Consider the following 22838-nt stretch of genomic DNA (forward strand, 5'->3'; position numbering starts at 1 on the left):
GAACCTTTGGTATGGGTTTGGGAGGGGTCTCAGTACTCATGGTCCTCTGAGCTGGGGTGACTGCGTCTTCGATGTCTGAATCATCTTCTTCGGAGACTGAGACCCGTTCCTCCTGTTGTTGTTCTGGAAGGCTGTCGGGCCTGGATGGAAGAGGTCCGGAATAGAGCCGCTTCCTCTGGAGATTTCGTGGTGTCGAGCACAACGATCACAAATGGTCTTCTTGGACTTGAAAGACAGACAAGCCTCACAGGTATCCTCTCGGTGTTTCGGCGAGAGGCAAAGATTACACACTGTGTGTAGGTCCGAGTGTGGGAACTTAGCACCACACTGGGGACATTTCTTAAAGGGAGCCCGTTCTATCGACTTCCGTCGTGATCGGCGCAGGTAGGCCCAACGGCCCGCGTTGAAATTTATCAAAGTTTTCTTCGAGTGTGGAAGATGCGCTTCGAAAAAGGAACGCGATTGAGACAATACCGTCGAGGGATAGTGATTGCGTGTCGAAGGGGGGTTTCGATAGCAACACCAACCCGTAGCGCAGCAAGTCACATCCCAACCTGATGGCGGAAAAAAAACAATCTGGGGATGAAGTCGATGACCATGCGCACTATCACCAGAAGGAGGAGTCACCTATCCCGTGACTACAAAGACTTCTTCGAACAAAAACAAACTGCAAACATCTGAGCCCAACACCAGATGGCAATCTAAGCTAAAGTATACAACTATACAGCTCTACATGCCAAGAACAGATGCATACTGGTACAGCTCATATGCCTGGAAATAAATATTTCCTTAGAGAATGATGAACCAAAAACGATAAGATTATTAATCAATTTAGCTGTGCATTACAAATAAATATATGGAAATCAAATCTAAATGGAGCTACAGGTGACCACAACCCAAGGGTGAAGGCCCGCAAGCCTTTGCATCCCTTTCCACACCAGCGTGTTCTCCAAGTGCCTCCAAGAACAATCACAACTACGGATATGAGGCAGCTTGTGTTGCCACTACAAGTGTGATTTTGGAAACGTCCCTGAGAATGCTCACTACCTACGAGTACAGTGTGTCTGCTCAGACAACTCTGCTTTCCATGAAGAAGAGCTTGCAGGTGAAACCAACACAGAGAAGTCTTTGTGTCTGTAGCTCTGCATTTGTACCAGAGTTTCCTATGCAAAAGGCAGAGCAGGGCATGAAGGACCATGTGCTTCTGTTCGAAATCACCATATCTCCATCCTCTGATCCCAGGAGCCAGAGTCAATAAAGTAGGATCATGTGCCTCAGTCAATATTGCTCACTGGGTTTGTTCGTTCCTCAAATATGGCTGCACGGTCTGAAAATCAAGCTGAAAAGAACGACCAGCCACTCACTGGTGGTACAAATAATGCTGAGTGACTTCCTTCAAGTACAGAATGACCCAACAAGAACAGAGTAAGAGGTCTATGTGCAGACTCAACCTGGTATTGCACTTTGGCTGTACTCCAGGCTAACCACTTGGAAATGTATATGTAAAATTAAGAGATGAACAGATTTAGTTACAGTAATACTTACCTAAATAACCAATGTTACATATGACGTCCTGAAGGTATTGTAGGTGTGATATCTTAAAGTATAAATAATTCATATTTCTTCTCAAAAACAAGATTGTTTGGGCCTTATATTTACTGTGAATGTTATATGTGCCAGCTGAAATAAAGCGGTGTACCCGTTCCCTCTAAATGTAATCTTTGACTGTACCTAGATAGGTATTATAGCAATGCCTAGGACCCTGCAGTAGTATTCAGGTGCTGTGTTTCAAAGGACGTCATCAATACTTGTAACAAAGAAAGGACTACCTACCCTGGAGTCCAAAAATGCCCAGGAGAAATGGCCCAAGACTGTGCATGAAGGGCTCTCTACATTGGCATCTGGCACAACTGGAACAGAAACAAGGTTGCCTGCCTGCTGTATCTGGTGGTGGATGCGTCATTCATGTAGGATGATACGTGGACCGGGTCTGGTGTTATAGTGGACTAATGCATCCACTGCAGGCCTCTGTATTTGACCTCAAGGTTACAGTTTGAAATACCAAAAGATCCACTCATCCTTCTGAGGTCGATGAAACTAGTATCAGTGAGTTGGGTAAGCAACATCTGAAGATATGCTTCTGAGTGAACATGCAATTTTCAAATACACATTGCTATTTTGGCAAGTCATAAGTGAGCAGACTGACAGGCAGGCCAAAGTTGATCGGAGTACAATAAGTAAGCGGTAGCAACTCTTGTAGCAAAACAGAAAATAATATAGCATTCACCACTCTTTCAATTCTTTTTCCAATTTAATTTCTGGATCATAAACATCTAATGCGATTTTAAGTCAAACCATTTGTTATTGGCAACACAGTTGCTCAATCACATAACAGTGCGATATGTATTTACAGTGCTCTTGATATAGAGAGAAAAGGGGAGGGTTGGGAAGCAGGTGATGAACGTGTGAGTGAAGGACAGGGAAAAGTTGTTGTGACATATATACATCAGTTGTACATGATATAGAACCTCTCCGGCCTAACATAGGTCAATTGTTCCTAGGTATATACATAACTCTAATGAACATCCACTTTTAGATAAATCTGTCATCAGAGCTTGTGATGGAAATGTGTGTTGTCAACCTTTCGACCCCTAGAAAGGAGGGTTAGTTCAGTCCTCACGGTGGGGTCTTCATCAGGACAAGGCTGAGAAGAGCACCTGTGAACAATCGGAAATGTGTGTAGGAAGGGGGGATATGTAAAGGTAAGTGAATGCTGAAGTAAAACGGGTAACCAATACCTACTTGGAACAACGGCAGGGCTACTCCGCTGTGTAGTCAAAAAGAAAAGAGCTTGTGTATGGCTCCCAGGGTCAGAGAGAAATAAAAGTCGATACTTAATGTCTAGGTCAAATGCCTCACTGGTCGGTCTATTGGTTCCTATTACTTACTAAATCAACAATGGATGAAGACAAACTTCTGCAGAGGTAAATCTTGGATTTGTTCCCACTGTGAGCGATTGATTTACCTCTGCAGAAGTTTGCCTTCAACCATTGTTGATTTAGTAAGTAATAGGAACCAATAGACCGACCAGTGAGGCATTTGACCTAGACATTAGGAATTGACTTTTATTTCTCTCTGACCCTGGGAGCCATACACAAGCTTTTCTTTTTGACTACACAGCGGAGTAGCCCTGCCGTTGTTCCGAGTAGGTATTGGTTACCCGTTTTACTTCAGCATTCACTTACCTTTACATATCCCCATATTCTCAGCCTTGTCCTGATGAAGACCCCATCGTGAGGACTGAATTAACCCTCCTTTCTAGGGGTCGAAACGTTGACAACACACATTTCCATCACAAGCTCTGATGACAGATTTGTCTAAAAGTGGATGTTCATTAGAGTTATGTGTATACCTAGGAACAATTGACCTACATTAGGCCGGAGAGGTTCTATATCATGTACAACTGATGTATATATGTCACAACAACTTTTCCCTGTCCTTCACTCACATGTTCATCACCGGCTAACCAACCCTCCTCTTTTCTCTCTATATCAAGAGCACTGTAAATATGTATCGCACTGTTATATGCTTGAGCAACTGTGTTGCCAATAAGAAATGCTTTGACTTAAAATCGCGTTAGATGTTTATGATCCAAACTGGATTTATGCATCAAAAGAATTGAAAGAGTGGTGAATGCTATATTATTAAATTTTTTGCTACAAGAGTTGCTACCGCGACCACTTATTGTACTGCAATACTGACCCGGGTCGGGTAGTGTTTTGTGGGTTATCCCGTTAATACTCAACACAAAGTTGATCGGAGGCAGAGCAGTAAGGTTGTGCCTGCCCCTTGCAGAGAATCCACTATCCTACCTGAATTCTGTGACCAATAAATCAAAATATATTTATAGGATATACAGACTGGTACACATGGCTTTCTACAGTTATTACACCTCAATAACCCAAATCTCAAGCTAAAAGAACATTACACTTTCCATGCGCAGTTGTATTATGTACTGAATTTAATTTAATCCGTCTCAAACAGGCCAGGCCTAAGCTTCAGCTGGTTCCATCCGTGCCCTTTGTTGTAACAGTTACTTGAACACAAGGTGGTTTTAGAAGCAAAGAATGGGTGTCTTTTTCCTGAGAATGCTGGTAACAGACTTAAAGATGCATTCAGAACACTTTGTGGTTGGTCATCTGTAAAAGCATTGTATATGTGGACTTTGAGGACCTCGCAAAATAGTTCCATTAATTTTCCTAGCCTTTGCCACATATTCCATCTGGTACTCTGAGGCACCCCAACTTAAGTCCTAATCAAAACACCACCAACATAAAAAAGAAATACAAAAAGATGGAAAGTGATTATATTACCAGAATTCTCTCTCTTTGTTCAGAGGCAACATTACTGAAACTCTTTAACTCTTCCATTAACTGTTCTGTAACCAGCTGTCAAAGAAAAGGGGTACAGGGAATTGTAAGCAGGATCGTGGACAGTAATAGAATTCTGCATGTTTATTGGCATGATCAAAGTTCAGTATCTCCCTAATACACTCACACCTACATAATACATTGACCACACCACTACTTCACTGTCCATGACACTAAGAAACTTTTTAATTAAAGTTCTTTCCCAGAGATAAAGAGACATGTGACCAAAATATTTTCCCATTAGCTGAATAAGTAATTTGAATATGAACATGGATGATTAAGCCACATTCTTTGCACAGGGCTTTGTGAACGAAGACAGACTCTAAATTTTGAAATGTTGCATCTATCCATTCTCTGAAACAGAAGACATTTAAGCAGACACACTGAATGCATTTTTCATAAGGCAAAACATAATGGAGACTTTTAGTAAACACAAGGCAAAATTAGTTTTGGCACAATGCCAGCAATTTTTCAGCATTGGTAATATTTTAATAATTAGTTATATGAAAATCACCCACTTAACTCTCCCATATACTCTTGCTAGAAGTACTAACTTTACAACAAGGATGAAATATTTGCACATTCTCTGAAAAATGTTGCCTACAATGATTTGACTCAATAGTCCCTCTAGGTTACGAGGTACCTTTCGCTGAAGAGAGAGGTAAGGCTCTGCCAACACCAAACATTTAACTGTTTTTGATAACTGGAGAAAAAGAAAAGATATTTCACCACCAGAGATTGCTGCAGTTCGCACATCAACGCGGTCTTTCTTTTAGCCACTAATAATTCAAGACCAACACATCCTGTCACGTCACGGAGTTGCATGTTCCACCTAGTCACCAATGGGTCCCTTGTACTTTTATGCCCATTAAGGCATTGACAGTGCAGCTTATTCTTTTCCAGTAATGGTACAGGATATATCAAGTTAGCATCCATTCCATCGGGGACTGTATTACGGACAGCATCCAGGGGGGTGCAACATGTGCGTGTGCCCGCTTTTGCACTTTCGGGGCATGTTCGTATTTCAAAAGGAGCTACAGATGCTCGCAGGGCCTGGGACAGCACCAGAACATATCTAGTGCCAGCACTATCTCAAAAGTGAGTTCCCTCATTTGCATGGGATGTGGCCTCATGCAAATGTGGAAAACACTGTGCCTCTCTGCCCATGCCCTACAATAGAGCCAGACGAAGAGCCTGTCAGATGGTGCTCCACAAAAAGGTGATACACTCTGTGTGCCCACTGAAGGCAGCCCTTTGGAAGGGGCAGAGTTCTCCATGGCCGCCCTAGACATACTGTTGCAGGCGGGTGGATTTAATCATTGCCCTCTCCCAGCAGGGGACTATCTGCCAAACCCCACCCCCCTTTTGAAGTGCAGGTAGGTGCTGCTTGCACAGTGAAAGACTGAGCAAAGCAGCCCTTCCATCCTTCACTAATGCGCTCTTCCCAGGGTGTGCCATGGCGCAAATGGTGACAACGTATCATTACTGCAATGCGGGCCCAGGCTTCCCAAGTTCCCTGAACAGACATGAAACCTTTCCCTTCAGTTTCTTAGGGGTGGAATTATCAGGAGACAATAACTTAAAATGTGACACCTTTTGCTTGTAATATATGCATAGCCGCTTGGTCTGACTGCACACATATGTTCATTACTGCAGCTCCTGACACACAATCCCTCCCTCCTGCACCTAGCATGTTATTTCATATGCCTAGCTACTGGCCACTGTGGCCCTTAATGCAGAAGCAAACAGTCTTTCTCCACATTCATTTTCATGAACTTTTCTTGTAAGGCCAAGGTGTCACATTCTGTTTTCTTAGTGGGGCAGATTGATCTCTATTAAAATGACTATTTCAATGCTAAATCTATACTTTGTTTCGATGTTACTCGTTAATACAACAAAATAATTCTTTAAAGAAATAGATATTATAAATATCATTTTTTTAAATGGAAAAACAAAATAACATACACCTAGAATACCTTTATAAATTAAATACATTTTCAAATTGTTCTAGTCATCAGGAAGGTTTTGCCTCTCAGGCAATTCTGGTTTTGGTGATAGGAGTTGCATTTTTATGCTTTTCTGATTTGGGTGGAGTTGGAGTAACATCACAAAATAAAATGGAGTGAGTGTTGAAACTTTTCAAACACTCATCCACAGACATGGGTTTAATCAATTGTTATTTTGCTCACCACGTCACCCCAGTTTGGAGCCAGCCATATGCAAATCAGTCTTGACCATGCACCCCATAGGAACATGCTAGCCCGAACTGCCAGGCCAGGACCTCCCTGAACTAGAAACAAACATCCTGTGACCAGTTTTGGGGTATCACCCCATATCAGCCAGGCTAGCTTGATTCCAGTGGAACAGGCCTACACAGCCCAATTTTCTTTTTCTGATTTTGTTTGTATTTCACAAAAAAACAATTTCTTTAGCTTTCCCTATTTTTTAAAATATGTTTGGACTATATGTTGACTATTGATACAATGGGTGGTAATATTCTCAGTGATTACTACTAACTGGGAGGGGTTTAGCAAAGAGTAACCCCCCCCCCAATTTAGCGTTGGGGATGGGTTTACGGAGGGACATGCACTCACCCACCCACAAAAGAGTAATCCCATTGCTATTCACAAACCGTACTTCTAAAGTTATGACAGCCAAAAAGGGACACAAAACAATAGTAAATTACATCAGCTTAGACCCGGAGTAATTCAAACATCAGACATGGTCAAACACTAGTACTGCAACAACCTTCTATGGATAATAATGATGGTAGAGAGGTCAAATAAAACCACATAGGAAATAGAGTATTTTAAAAGTATAAATATAATTTTATGTAAAAATAAAAAAAACAATCCAAAAATAAAACTATCTAACTATAAAGGATTTAAACAACCTTTTTTTCCATTAAAAAATGAATATAACATTAACTTTTATTAAACTATACTGAACGTCCTTTTTATAACTAAAAATAAATATATCTATCTCACATTAGCAATTAATACATTTTTCTTAATGATTTTTCTTTAGGTGGGAATTTATTTTTTAAATTAAACTTCGGAAAAATGTTTCAATTATTATAGTCAAGTACTGAATTAAAAATGAAGTTTAGTGCTGTAACTTTTTTTTTACTGTGTTCTACGTTTAAAATATAAAATTAATTTACATTAATATTTACTATAAAATGTTTTACTATTGGAGTTAAATAAACATTTTTACTTTTCCCTATTCTTTACTTCATAGTAGGGGTGGAGCTCTCCCTCTGGCATAGTATAAGGAAAATTAGAAAAAGTTTCTTACACTTTATATTATATTACTAAAAATATTTTTTGTGAAATATTAATATAAATCCGTTTGTACATTTATTTAAATGTTTTAAATTTTTATTTGATAGAGTTTTATATAGCGCAAACTTGACCAGAGTCTGGTATCAGAGCGCTTTACATAGCACCAGTTGCATTACATGAGAACACAGTCATCTTTTTTTGTTAGGCACGGGGAGATTAAGTGATTTGCCCAGAATCACAGGATGTTCAACGTCATTGCCGAGACTCGAACCCTGTTCCCCAGATTCGAGGTCGACCGCCCTAGCAGTTAGGCCAACTCCTCTAAACTAAATGAAGAAAGTAAAAAAAAAAAATTTTTTTTTTAAAAAAGCTACATCTAACTTCATTTTGCATTTTAAATATTTAATTATATCAAATTAAAAACTAAGTTTAGATTTTAAAAAATTGCAACTAAAGTACAAAAATTATTTTGTATACACTATTTTTTTTTTTGTTTTTGTTTTCCAAAACCTTTATTGTTCCATCGAAGAGTACACCGCTATTCAGCCAACAACCCGGAGGCAGGCAGCTAGTATACAAGGCGGAACTCCGCCCAAGCATTTGAGGTCGTACTTTCAAACAGCGATATAGCATTTTACAATGGAACACACAAAACAAAACTAATAGAGAGCCCGAGTCGGAGGGAAGCAAACAGTAAATGATCGAAATGACATAATCATCGTCACGCTGCGCCCACAGCCCGCCCAGACAAAGCAAACGACAGACAAACCACCTCAGAGAGCGAACCCCACATCCCAGATCACTTATGCCAGGCGGATCACCACTTATAGCACACCACAGTCGAACTCCAACCTCGCCACGTCATTTAAGCCACGATCAGCCCGCTTGGTCATCTTCCAACGCTGTCGTACTAGCCAACCAATCCACCAGTGGCTGCCAGATATCTACAGGCCGCGAGCGCTGCGGCAGCTGGTCCCAGTATGAGGTCAGCTGCTCCCTACAGTACACCGCCGATCTTATCCAGGCCTTCACGTTTGGCGGCATCGCCTTCTTCCAGTGTAGCGCCACCTGACGCTTAGCAAGTAATAATAATATGGCTACAAGCCTACGTGAGGCCTTAGGCACATTTCTAACGAATCCCAGGAGGGCCACGAGTGGGTCCGGCTCCAGTTCCATCCCCACGATCTGCCCCACGGTATTGAAGACTGCAATCCAGAAGTCACGTATGGGGCCGCACACCCATACAAGGTGATAGAACGCGGCATCCTTCTCACCGCATCTCCAACAGTGCGCATCAGCCCGCAGACCCATCCTACACAATTGAAGGGGCGTACGGTAAGTCCGGTGCAGATAGTTGAAATGTACCAACCGCAGCCTATAATTAGGGGATAGGTTTTCAAGTTGGGAACAACAGTACTCCCACTGCTTCTCGGTAATGGATATACCCGCTTCATGTTCCCACGCGGATCTAGAGTCAGTGTGCACAACCGGAGCCGTGTTTTGAGTAGCTCTATAGATCCGCGTGATCAGTTTGCGCGCGGAGGAGTTCGAAAGTACGTCCTCCAAGGCCGCAATCGTCGGCGGAGCCTCTGGAAACATGGGGTACCTGCCCTTGCAGGCAGACCGCAGTTGATAGTAGAGAAGAAGCTCCGAGGCCGTCGGTTCCAGCGCTGCCGCCATGTCCCGCACTGTGAGGAAGGTATCGTCCGGGTACAAGTCTCCCGCCACCTTCAGGCCGCAGGCCTGCGCCCGCCGCACCACCGCCGCGTCCGTCAATGGCCCCAATAGTGGATTATCCGCGAGGGGCATACTTGGCGCATATAAGTCATCAACGCCTGCACGTTTGGCAATGCTTGACCAGGCCCAGCGTACCATTTCAACAGTGTCAATGTCGTCTCTGGAGCGTCTGTATCTCTGATATACCGCTGCACGAAGGGGGCAGGGGGCCGCAACATCCATCTCGATAGCCACGTGCGGCTGGTAAGGAATCGGGTGCTGCCAGTAGTGCAGGTATTGGGCCTGAGCACTGTACGCATATAGCTCCATGTCCGGGGCCGCAAGTCCCCCCTGACGGAAGGGAAGTGTGAGGAGGTTCCAGGCCACTCTGGGCTGCTTACCCGCCCAGACCAGTTCAATCAAGGCGGAGCCGGCGAAAGAACGACTTAGTGAGTGGCACGGGGATGTTTACGAATAAGTAAAGAAACTTGGGAACGACCACCATTTTAGCAATTGCTATGCGACCCATCAGAGATAGCGGCAGCGCCTTCCAGCGCTTCACTTTGCACTCCAGCCATTCCACGGCCACCCCAAAATTTGCCAGCCATATGTCCTGTACCGATCGGCTAAACCGTATGCCCAGGTATTTAATCTCATCAGTGACCCAGTCAATCGGGAATTCCGTGTGGCACTGACTCGTACCGTCCGTCAGCGGGAACATCGCCGACTTCGACCAGTTGATATCGATACCCGTGAGGCCGCTATACCTTGTCACCTCGCGCATCAGTGGGTCGAAGTTTTCCGATGGATTTACCATGTATATGGTTATGTCGTCGGCGTACATAGAGACCAGCAGGCTACGCGACGTGAAGCCGATACTGCGATGGGTGTGGTGTTGGCGCAAACGAGCCGCCAGCGGCTCCGTCGCAATAGCGAACAACAATGGCGACAAGGGGCAGCCCTGCCGAGTCCCTCTGGTTATGGGGATCGGGGCAGACGTCTGACCATTAACCCGCACCCTAGCCGTCGGGTGATTATAGAGTATTCCAATACGCCTGGCAAAGGAGGGGCTGAAACCCATGCGAGTGAATAACGCCCGCAGGAATTTCCACTCTAGTGAGTCGAACGCCTTAGTGGCGTCAAGCAGTGCGGCCGCGGCTTGTACCTTGGGGTCCAAATAATGCAGGAGCCCAAACAGCACTCTAAGATTGTGGGAAGTGGACCGCCCCATCACAAAGCCCGACTGATCGGACAACGCTATCTGAGGCAGCATAAATTTCAGGCGGTCAGCGAGTAATTTCGCATAGATTTTGGCGTCAAGATTAATTAGCGAGAGTGGGCGATATGAGTCCGGGGTAACAGGATTCTTCCCAGGTTTAAGCAACGTAATGATGAGGGCCTCTCGCATCGAGGTAGGGAGGATGCCAACCTCCATCGCTTCCTCAAAAACATTGTGCAATCGCGGGACCAGTAGGTCTACGTATTCCTTGTAGAAGGCTGCCGTCAGCCCGTCGGGGCCTGGTGCCTTGTTGAGCGGCATAGCGGCTATAACCGCTCGAATGTCCTCCTGCGTGAAGGGTAGGTCCATATATTGTCGGGCATTGTTACTGAACCACGCAAGAGCTATGGTGTCCAGGTAATCACTAATGATGGTGTCGTCAGGGGACACCTTAGTGGTGTACAGGTCCTTATAATAGTCTGTCATCACCGTCAGGATAGCCGGAGGATCTCGAATCACTGCACCCCCCGACTCCTGTAGCTCAAGAATATGCTCCGACCCACGTGGCGGGCGCAGCATATTTGCTAGTGTTCGGCCAGCTCGATCACCCTCTCCGTAACGTCTGGCCTGAGAATCTTTGGACAAGAACCTGACCTCCCTCTCGGCCTCCTCTTGATACTCGGTCAGTTTCGTCCTGAAGTCTGCACTCGCACCACCAGAAGGGGCCGCCACCATCGCAGCTTCAAGCTGAGCCAGTTCAGATTCCAACCTGCCGAGAGTAGCTCTGATGGAGCGCAGCACCCCAGTTTTGAGCGCCATGCAGTGACCCCGTGTCACAGCTTTACAGGCCTCCCAGAGCACGCCAGGTGAATCCACTGAGCCCTCGTTGAGTTCGAAGTATTCCTCCAGTTTTTCCCGCAAAGAGTGCTAGAAGACCTGGTCACGCAGAGCCCGGGATGGGAACCTCCAACTGAACGGCTGAATGTACTGCGGCGGGGTGGATAGCGTTAAGCAGACCGGGGCATGATCAGAGAGAGACCGCGGCAAGTGAGTCACCTCTAACACCGATGAGTGCAGATCTCTGGACAGCAGCCAGAAGTCCAATCTGGACCAGGCCGCACGATGAGCAGTGATACACGTACCGGCGCGGGCCTCAGGGTGCAGTGTCCTCCAGGAGTCCACCAGCCCTGCCTCTAGCATAATATGGCCAAGCGCCTCCGACGCCCTAGGGTGATGTTCCCGAGTGGTGCCCTGCCTATCTGTAGTATCTGACAGTACCACATTATAGTCTCCTCCCCACAGTATCGCAGCAGGTCCACAGTTCCGCACCCTATGCCACAATCCCTCGTAGAACTCTGGATTATCGTCATTCGGGCCATACACATTCACCAGAATCACTCTCGCGCCGCACAGCGAACCTACCATCAGAACATACCTGCCCCCCGCGTCCCTGATTTCCTCATGCGTCCTCCAGTGAAGCCCTTTTCTGATAAGTATCGCCACTCCTCTAGAGTAGTTAGAGTAGTGAGCGTGAACTACCTCACCCCATCGGTTGTGTCTGAGCAGCTGCGCAGCATTGTCCGTCAGGTGCGTCTCCTGCAGAAGGCAAATGTCCGCACCCTTCCTAATCAGAAAGGCCTGTATCAGTCTCACTTTCCGTCTATCATTCATGCCCCGTACATTCCAGGTAATACACTTTATGCTATTCACAGCACCAGGCGTGTTAACAGAGTTCGGGCAAGCATCCAACATACACCTACCCCCCATTCACCCGGCCAAGTCTCGCCAAGTCTCGAAGCAAGCATTTCCAATCCAGCGGGTCTCAATATATGAGGGCGGCAATGCCACAGCAATCTGTACGCCCGCCGACAAGGCAGGGAACCTCCACTCGGCACCAAGCGTGGAAATAAAACTCGAGCAGGCCACGGACCTGTTCCTCGTTGCAGCGATTCCTGTAGCCCGTCCCTGACAGACAGCACACATCCCACCCGGCCAACTGGGCAGCCTGCACGGTAAATGCCAGAATACCTCTTGCTGGGTGACTGTCGACATGACAGCGCGCAGTGCACAACGTGCGATTCAATAGCAGTTTTCGCCTCCTCCGACCCGGCTCTGAAACTTAAATAAAACACAACAAAAACCCCCAACCCCAGCCAAACCCCTAACCCTCCCGCTCCAACCCCCCAATCAGGTTGTGCAATGACCTCCCTGGACCCCCCCCCCAACTACAACAACTGTAACTACAGTCTCTAGATGTGAACAATGAATGGGAATCATCCCTTGAGGTACGCAGGTTGGCCACCCACAAGCCCTGTACTTGTGACAGGGCGATCGAGCGCGAGACTAGTGTACCAGCTCAAGGACCCTCCCCCCCCAATCCCGCAGTCCTGCTCAGCTCCCTCATAGCATCTGAAATTGGAACTCCAGGGAATTAAACATTCTCTCTATGGCCCAGCACAGCGCAGGCAGGCAACACCCAGCGATTTAGCAAGAAGTATACAGTAGTAGTCATTCAACATCACTTAGCCTGTCCCGCTGGTCCGGGTCAACTGCAGATGTCTGAGCCTTTTGGTCCTTTAACAGTTGTTTGGCATATTTCATAGCCGCCTTCGCGTCAACAAAGAAGGACGGCTTACCGGGACCTTGGACCCGGAGTTTGGCAGGGTAGATGAGGGAGTATTTGGTGCCCGCCTGTTGAAAAAGTTTCTTCGCCGGCAAAAATTCCCTTCGAGCGGCTTGAACCTGCATCGTATAGTCCGGATATAGTGCAATGTGGTTGCCCCTGTACTGCACGTCTGATATGTCTCTTGCCATTCGTAAGATCACGTCCCGGTCCCTATAATTCAAGATTCGTGCAATAATAGGCCGGGGCGGTGCACCGGGTTTAGGCCTGGGCCCCAGTGATCTGTGAGCCCTCTCGACCAGGAACATCGGAGACAATCCCGACCCAAACAGATCCTTACACATTTGTTCAACAAAGAGCTCCATGTTGGTTATGTCCGTCGTTTCCGCCACACCCGTGATGCGGACGTTGTTGCGCCGCGAGCGCGCCTCCAAATCCTCATTTTTCTGCTGAATGAGTGTCAGAATCTTCTCCATGCCCCGCAGTTGGCCGGCAAGGCCGGTCTGATTTTCCTCCGTGTCGGCCACACGTGTTTCGAGCGATTCCACTCTCCCCTCTTGTTTGTCCATGCGGGACGTGATGCCGTCCATGCGGGCAGCCAGCGCGTCCATCTTGCCATCAATGCCATGTAAACTCGTTTTCAGTTCCTGAAACATGGCCTTGATGTCCACATCCTGAGCATCACTCCGGTCCGCCCGAGAAGATTCGGCCTCACGGAGGTCTGGGTCTGGGTCCGGCGACTTCTGCTTGGACTTGTCGAAAGTGATTTTCGGCTGCCGCGTGTCCGGTTTGCCCATGGCCGCTCACCAGCCGTTCGTATGCTTGGGCGGCCGCGCCGCGGCCTCCTCGTACTGCACCAGTCGCCGCCAGTCGCCAACCACCAGCGTCTCACCGAGGGCAGCAGGGCGGTTAGGCCTAGTGGGTAGGTTGAAGGGCCGGGCCCCCAGTGGCGGGGCACACACCTCAAGCGGAGCAAGCGGGGAGAGTCACAGCGCAGGCCGCCGGGGCAGTACAACCCTAGTGCAGCCGTGCGCCGTCCACACCCCAGGTCAACGCTCCAACCTCACCACAGTATGGTCGGGGCATGTACGGCAGCCGACCACGTCTCTCCGATCTACGCCCTGGATCCTTCGACCATGGGACTTCGGCTTCAGGCAAAATGGCCGCCACTGCGATCATCCGATCGGGCCCGTCGCTGTTCACCGGCATGCAGTCCAGGGGCAGAAGTTCGGCGTTCCTCCACACCAACCGCCGCTGCCTCAGCTTCACTCCATCAGCCGTAGGGGGTGAGACCTTCGCCGGGGCGCGCGTTTCCTTGGGCGAGCGAACAGCCACTGCCTCACCCCTCGAACAGGTTTCGGGCACTCCACACGCGAGGCCCCGGCTCTAGCGAATGGTGTAGGCCGCCACGTCTCCGCGCCGCCCGCGGGCCGCTCTCTGCCCACGAGTCGCCGACGGGGTCAGAAAAGCCAGAGCACAGGGCGGACACCCTGGACTACCGTCTCGGGCGGGGAAGTCCGAGCTCGCACCCCAGTTCAGCTAATAATTGAAGGATTTCTGTGCTCGATCGGCGGAGCTGCGGTTTCAGGCAGCCATTCCGCTCGGCAGCCAAGCCACGCCCCCATTTTGTATACACTATTAAAAGTGATGAAGAGGATTAAATAGAATTCAGTTATAATTTAAAAAATGAATATTGCATTACTTTTAAATTCAAAAAAGTTATTACACCATTTCAAAACTAATTAATATGTATTGTTTAGATTTCTTTTAAAACCATTTAATTACGCTTATATTTTTAACTGTTTTAAATAATCTAATTTAACATTATTTTCAATAGGTATTATTTTACGTCATAACCTCCATTATTTTCTTTAGAAGGATGTTGAAGTGTCCGTGATTGACAAAAGGTGGTTCTGGTGATGCTAGTCTAATGTTTTCTTGGCAGCAGTAACTTACACTTGTAAATTTGGCTCTACACATTTGTAGGTCTGGTGTTAGCCAAGACCTTTTGAGTTTACTAATCTATGTATGATATACTTACATATAGGGGTTTTCATGCAGATAAGCAGGGAAACAGCAATATCTCAGGGGTGGGCGTCTTGGGACATAGCCTGTGAGCAGACCCCCAAACCCCAGGGCCATTAATTGCTCAGGCAGGGGGCCCCTTCCTTAAAGAAATTGGTCCCAGAAGTGGGCTTCTTGGGGCCTTTTCAGGCTCAGGAAGGGAAGGCCGCCCAGCCTCCATCCCCATTTTGTGAATTTTCAGCCCAGGGCAGGGCTCCCCAGGGGCTTTACAGGCTCAGGGAAGGGACTGCGTGGTCCCTCTCCCCATAAAAATTGATGCAAGCCCTGGGGGTGAGCTTTCTGAGGCTACGCAGCCCTCCTCCCCTTTATAAACATAGCCCCAGTGGTAGACTCCTGGGGGCTTATAATTAATAAATGCAGCCTCAGACGACTTTATGGTTTTTCAATAAAATGAGTCTTGCGGGATGGCAGCATTCTTTGTTATTTTTTTTTTCTCTTTTTGCCCTTGGGGGGGATCCCTCTGGTTCTCCCCCATGAGGCCTAGAGGGTCACGATATTCCTATCCTGCTGATATATATATTTTTTAAACTTCAGAACAGGGGACTAAGTTCCCGAGTCCTGTAATGGCTGCCAGCAACCCTGTTATCATGTTGTTGGCAGCCAATCAGAGTGCTCGCTCAAGCGTGATGGCCCAAGGGAAGTAAAGCTACCTGTTCCAATCAAAATGCTCTATTTTTAAATTGGTGGTCCCGTGAGAGTCTCGCGAGCCCAACCGTCCAAATATCTATATTTGTTTAGACCCTTATTATCTCAAAAACTACTGAACGGATATACACCAAATTGCATAAAGCCCAATCTGCAGACCAAGATCTAGCCTCCTGCCGAATTTGATGTAATTCTGTTCAGCAGGTTTTGCTGTAGCCATGTCTATGAAAAATGCATGGAGATTTTGCGTTTTAGGACCCCCCTTTTTTTCCCTGGGCCTCCGCTAGAAAGGTCACCCCAAAACTTTCCAGGAAGGAGCAGAGGTGGATGAACTTTTGTGAAGATCCATCAAACAGGGCTAAAATGATTGGCAAACCAAAAATCGCTCTATGGAAATGAAGGCATGACTTTAACTACTATATATATATTTACATACACAAGCCATTCAAGACCAAACTTTGTCTAAGACAGTTGGATGAATTTAAGGTACCCTCTTCCATTTGTTGCTCACCTTTGTCTCAGTTCGACACTTGTCCATCTCTTCAACTGAGGTCAAGATGATGTTGCCTGTAACTGTTTAATAAACCAATGCATTAATGAACCAGCCAGGACATGCTACCATGCAATCAAACACAACCAAGGCCATTGACAACATGTATGTAAACTAGGCATCATGAGATGAAATCTTGACCAGACACAATGGACATCTAAGGAAGCTTAGTCTTAGCAGATACAATAAGTCTACTTACACATCGTACAGTTGCTTGATTGAGATGAGATAAGATGATGCCAAGCAAGGCTTTGGCACAGATCAGGACTAGTCTTGTGTTTTTTTCCTTTCTCCTACGGCACTATCATGTAATTCTTGTGACTCGATTACATTCCCTAGCTACTGGTACTTTCTTGTACTCCAGATACATTTAATTAGATTACTGAAAAATGCAAATAAAAATATGTTCTGAACAAATAACATTACATGTGTTGATAGAAGTTTGAAGGTTTCACAAACAAACACGTACACCCTCCCTTGCTGCTGCAGCAGATACCCACGGACTCTTACCAAAACATGCACTTTGCCTACAGTGTTAGAATTTCAACTGACCAAAGTGCGCTACTGCTGTAAATACAGGCAACCCTGCAAAATGCGCTCTCTACTAAAGTAGAGTAACATATATGTAGAAGATTTGTGTTCTTCTAAACAGGGATAAAAACGCAAGCCACACCAGAGCATTGATTATTTCTGAAAATATATTCGTGAGAGAGGATGTGATGCTTTCGACTGGCCTGGGTCTTGATCAAGTTATTTTATTATTTCAGGGAAATTCAGAAGCCTGCTATGCAAGCCCTGGCCAACTGAGGTGGGAGTGCTATAAACTCAGAAATATAATATATATATATATATATATTCACTGGAAGAAAAAAAAAGTTAAAGATGTTATGGTTGGGTGAAAATGTCTGTAAAAATACAGATTTAAATTAACAAAACCACTGAAAGCCACATGTTCTAGTTATAGCAAGGAACTATATCTCATACCCCAACTAACTACAATTGTGCGCAGCAAATTTGTGGCAGAATAAATATTATATATACACACACACACACACATATATAATATATATATTTTTGGACCTGGAAGTGGGGTGGAAGACCTCCCCCATACCAGGCATAGTTGGGCAGGGTATCCCTACCATGTCCCCCGTTATATCTTTATATCCCAGAGTCCGATGATAGCTGCCGCCACATTGCTGTTGGGGGTCAGGGTACAAAGCCCCTGAGTCACAACATTTTTTTCAGGTTGTGGCCATCCAATCAGATTGCATGTCTTGAGCTTGCGGTACTGCATTATTCCGTGGTAAGCCTGCTAAGGTACCCTGTGCTATATGTACATCACTTTTGAACCTTACTTCTCAAAACCTACTGAACAGATTTTCACATCACAAACACTTTTTGGATCAAGAGCTAGCTTTAGGCTATATTTGTCGTAATTCTGTCCAGCCGTTTTGGATGCATCGCTGTTCAATTTTTCTATGGAAATTATATGCAGAAAATACGTTTTGGAACCCCACCTTTTTCTCAGCCTCTTCTTGACAGAAGTAGCCAAGTTGGCTTAACCTTTTTGTGGAAGAGTTTTGTCATGATTCGTCTAACGGAGCCAAAGTTATTAGCAAACCAAACAAATATATATATATATATATACACACACACATACACTTACTGCAGCGAATGTGGCCCTCTCACAGCCACAGAAGACCATATTTATGCCACCTTGTGCTACTTTACTACTCTACAGTGTTACAAATTCACATCAGCATTTAAGGATCCAGCAAGCCTGAAAACCAGCAGCAGAGCTTCTAACAACTCCACAACCAAGACCAGGCACTCTTCATAACACCACAGACTCTCACTACTGCAGAACCACAACAGTGCCTCCCAGGCGTCTATAATAATATTGCCTCCTATGGCTTCACACAACTCTCCACAAACAAACTAGGTCACTCACAGACTTGCAGCAACACAACAACAGTACCCCTCACCACCTAACCACCTATAACCACATCCCAGTCTCTTACATTCACAACACAATATAGCCTCCTCTAGTTCCACACCAGCAACTCAACTGCATAAACACATCAGAGAGTTTCTCCACAGTTTCACATCCACACTAGCACCTCTCAGAAATCTGCAAACAAACTATAGCCAGCTACACATCCAAGGAGTCTATTATGGTTTCACATGCTTAAGCAGCAGCAAATGACTGAAGGAAAATCTGATACGCAATTACAAAGGTTGCACCTCACTCAGAACATATAAGGCATGGGAAAATGTGTTATATCTCCATTGTTGGGAAGATGGAATTGCAAATTCCCGTCTCAAGTTGGGGGAACAATTTGATAGAGCCGTTAGAGACAAGATCTTCAATGTGGTGAATACCACGAGTAATCCAAGTGGACGAGTGAATTTCCACCTCACCGACCGTGCTGGCCGAATGCGCCAAAGTGGGGATTTAGAGTAAACACAGCTCAGGACTTGCACAAGTCTATGAGCCCTATACCACGCGTACTGGGAAGTACGAATTATTGGGTTGAGGAGATTATTAGCAAAAGGCTTTGAAATGTAGTAAAGAGAAAGGTCCCCAGACCTCTGCGACATGTGATGTTCCAGCAACACCCATAAGGGTATGGAGCTGGATGTCTGCAAACAGTACACACAGTGGGCCAGCTGTTGTGCCAACCAATATCCTTCAATGTGCAGGAGAGGTAAGACGCCCTTCTCTGAAGAGGAGAGAAACTTAGCCCCCTTTATTTTTGGTCTATCCGAACCCTAAATGAAGCAGAAGATGGAGAGCTGGATGCTCCGCAGGAGGGGGACCGATAACGAGGGGCAGCATTTCAAAGATGTAGTTCAATTTGGGGAGGATATTGATCTTGATGATCTGAACTCTATCTCACAGGGACAGGTTCAGGGCAAAACACCTTTTACAATTGCCATCCATATGATCCACAATGGATTACGTATTGTCCAGAACCAGGTTTTCCAGACCCCTATTAATTTGACAGAAGCCACTTGAATGGTAGGCTATCCGGAGACGCTATCATGGTGGACGGCGTTAAGGGCAGAGCCTTACATTTTGAACAGGGGGTTTTGAGAATGTAATGTCATTTGCGTAGAGTAAAAGGGCTTAACCTCACCCGCTGTCATGCGGGTTCCCTTCATGTTGTAATTAGATAGAATTACAATCGCCAGAGGCTACAGAGCCAACAGGAACAACGGGGACAAAGGACACCCCCGTCTGGTGCCGTGTTGGATGAAACGTTGACATGCATCTCCTTTGGTTCCTGGATTATTTGTACTCCTCATTGTGCTATGTTATAAGCACATGAAAATATGAAAAGTTTGGCTTAAGAACCAAGGAGTAGTTATAGTGTATTTTGTAAATATTTTAATGTTTATGCACCCACCTGAGCACTGCAATGTCTGCACCGTGTATGAGTCACATTGTCATTTGTATTTGTTGAGAATACATAACAGCAACAGAAACGTTTCCAGTCTGATTATCTGTTTTAGTCAACCCAAATGTGTAATCACCATTAGGCTGCTTAAATAATACATTTATTGTGGGTTTCCCCCGACTCATTCAAGGGTGATCCAGCTTGACACAAAAGAGCCCCACAGTGAAAAATTCTTATTGCGGATTAGGGGGTATTAGAAATGTGCAAGTTTCTTAGCTGCCTCTAAAACCATCTAATCATATCAAGCTAGTCTTTATTTGTTCTGTTTGTTAAACTGTTGATACTACTGACACCATCTCTAGCTCTAGGGTAAAACATTTTGGTTCTTGGTGAGGAGCTCACTTTTATTAGGCAACGAGTTGTCAGCACCAGCTACAGTCAGACGTTACATTGCTCAAGCAGGAATACATGTTTTCAAGCTCTCTCTGTGACTGAGACACTGCAACTATCCAAACCCAGAAAGGCCCTCCATGGGAAGCAGAATAAGCTTATACAAATGTTAGGCAGACAGTTCTCAGTTGAATCACTAAGTGTCCAGAGCAGATTCATACGCTCAAGAGAGACTAAATTAAGTGAGTGTCTTTACTCTATCTTGGAATCAAGTGGATGACAAACTGTACTAAGGAGTATGTTTTTCCCACCAGTAGAAAGATGAACAGGGGGAATAAACAAAAACTCTGGCACTGCCTCCTCATGGCAATATTTGAAGGAGGAAGAAGGGGTATGACTGATGCTTTGTTTGTACAATGTCCAATGGAATTTGAGAGCAGATGACAGTGAGTGAGTCAAAAGCTTAAAGCTGAGCATATTTTGTGCTGGGTGGCACAGGTAATAACACCAGAGACAGTAGCTGGGACCACAGCGTATTAGATCACGGCTTTGTGACAACTCTGCTGTATGGTCCCTATTACGTTTATGGAACACAGTCAGGCCCTGTAGTTTCATGTCATGGGGAGCAGGGCTACGAAAGCTGCCAGTGCAAAAGAGGACATCTTACTCTATAATCAAGTTTATACCATTTCTTAGAATGGTCAGTCATTTCACAAATGTTACCAGTTTAAAACACAAAGGGCTTCGTCTTAACCTTGTGGAGGTGCAGAGGCTGTGGAGACTGTGGCACCACAGATAAAAGATTTTGTTGGCCTTGGTAACATGACCACTACTCAGCTCCACTCTCTTACTAGGCACGCAGCTTTGATAGGACAGCACCTCAATTGCAAAACACTAGGTTCAACTGTTACCAAAGGGCTCTGGGAGCAAACTCTGCACAAAGCTGCCTGGAAACGAAGGATGCATGTTTAGGAAATGAAGGATTTTGTTCAATAAATGAATGGATTACACAGTCAGCCAAACAAAAAGGATATATTTTTGGATGGAACAAAAGGGCCCCAAGCTTAAGAAGAAAGCAGTCAGACTTTTATGCAAGACTAGGCAGACTAGTGCTACAATGAAAGCCCCAGGCAGCAAACATTAAGATACTGTGCATGGGAAACTATAAGTATATTACCTTGTGCACGATTAGATCTTCCTCGCCCCGGTCCGTCACGGCTTACTAGTGCCGATTGTACGGAGGGCAGGAAGTAGGAAACAGCGCTTCCGGTCTCCCGGTGGCTGGGCCAGATCGGCGGTCTAGTGTGGAGGCGGGCGGGGCACAAAGGGCTTCGTCTTAACCTTGTGGAGGTGCAGAGGCTGTGGAGACTGTGGCACCACAGATAAAAGATTTTGTTGGCCTTGGTAACATGACCACTACTCAGCTCCACTCTCTTACTAGGCACGCAGCTTTGATAGGACAGCACCTCAATTGCAAAACACTAGGTTCAACTGTTACCAAAGGGCTCTGGGAGCAAACTCTGCACAAAGCTGCCTGGAAACGAAGGATGCATGTTTAGGAAATGAAGGATTTTGTTCAATAAATGAATGGATTACACAGTCAGCCAAACAAAAAGGATATATTTTTGGATGGAACAAAAGGACCCCAAGCTTAAGAAGAAAGCAGTCAGACTTTTATGCAAGACTAGGCAGACTAGTGCTACAATGAAAGCCCCAGGCAGCAAACATTAAGATACTGTGCATGGGAAACTATAAGTATATTACCTTGTGCACGATTAGATCTTCCTCGCCCCGGTCCGTCACGGCTTACTAGTGCCGATTGTACGGAGGGCAGGAAGTAGGAAACAGCGCTTCCGGTCTCCCGGTGGCTGGGCCAGATCGGCGGTCTAGTGTGGAGGCGGGCGGGGCTTATTTAGGTGCATGCTTGGGAGGACGCGCAGCGGGCACGCCAAAGGCGCGCTTAAGGCAAGCCCATCTGCGCCCGACCGCGTCCTGCCGGGGCCTGGGGCCAGAACCCCTGCCCGTCCCCCAACTATCAGTTTTACCCCTGATGAACTATACATGCTGTGCCCCCCTGTAATGGATGTATGCGCTCATAGCATACGGGTTGATTTCAAGGCACAAAAATGTGCTCATTGCCCCTTCTTACTGGCTAATAAACAGGGAGACAGTATAAAGGAACAGAATTTTTTATTAAAGCTGGTCAACTGTAGATCCCTTACTAAACACAAACTTGAGTTAATGGATCTTCTTTTGGATAGTAAGCCGGATATCATGCTGCTGACGGAGACTTGGTTGTCTGAGGACTCTGCCCCTGATATCCTTGAGGCACTCCCCCCCTAATTACGGGATTTTAAGATTGGACCGCCCAACTAATAGAGGGGGCGGGATTGCACTGATCCATAAACTCACAATTGAATGTGCCCTGGAAAAGGTGGCCATAGAGGCCTGCGAGGCGGGCCTCTTTACAGTTGGGGCTGATAGTTCCCATGTCA

At 46.0% G+C, this 22838-nt stretch overlaps 1 protein-coding gene across 3 annotated transcripts in view; it reads right to left on the reverse strand.

Moving 5' to 3' along the window:
- The window catches only part of KNSTRN (kinetochore localized astrin (SPAG5) binding protein), a 93451-nt gene that overhangs the window by 36154 nt on the left and 34459 nt on the right, over nt 1-22838 (reverse strand). Inside the window, exons 7-9 of one of the 3 annotated variants that reach the window (XM_085626877.1) lie at nt 16514-16575; nt 5074-5133; nt 4374-4448 (exon numbers count right to left, since the gene is read on the reverse strand). In XM_085626877.1, coding sequence (XP_085483003.1) covers nt 4374-4448; nt 5074-5133; nt 16514-16575 — 197 coding nt within the window. The remainder of the gene's footprint in view (nt 1-4373; nt 4449-5073; nt 5134-16513; nt 16576-22838) is intronic. The other 2 variants (XM_085626878.1, XM_085626879.1) reach the window with 2 other exon arrangements.

This window comes from Triturus cristatus, chromosome 9 (genome assembly GCF_964204655.1).
Source record: "Triturus cristatus chromosome 9, aTriCri1.1, whole genome shotgun sequence".
Taxonomy (NCBI): domain Eukaryota; kingdom Metazoa; phylum Chordata; class Amphibia; order Caudata; family Salamandridae; genus Triturus; species Triturus cristatus.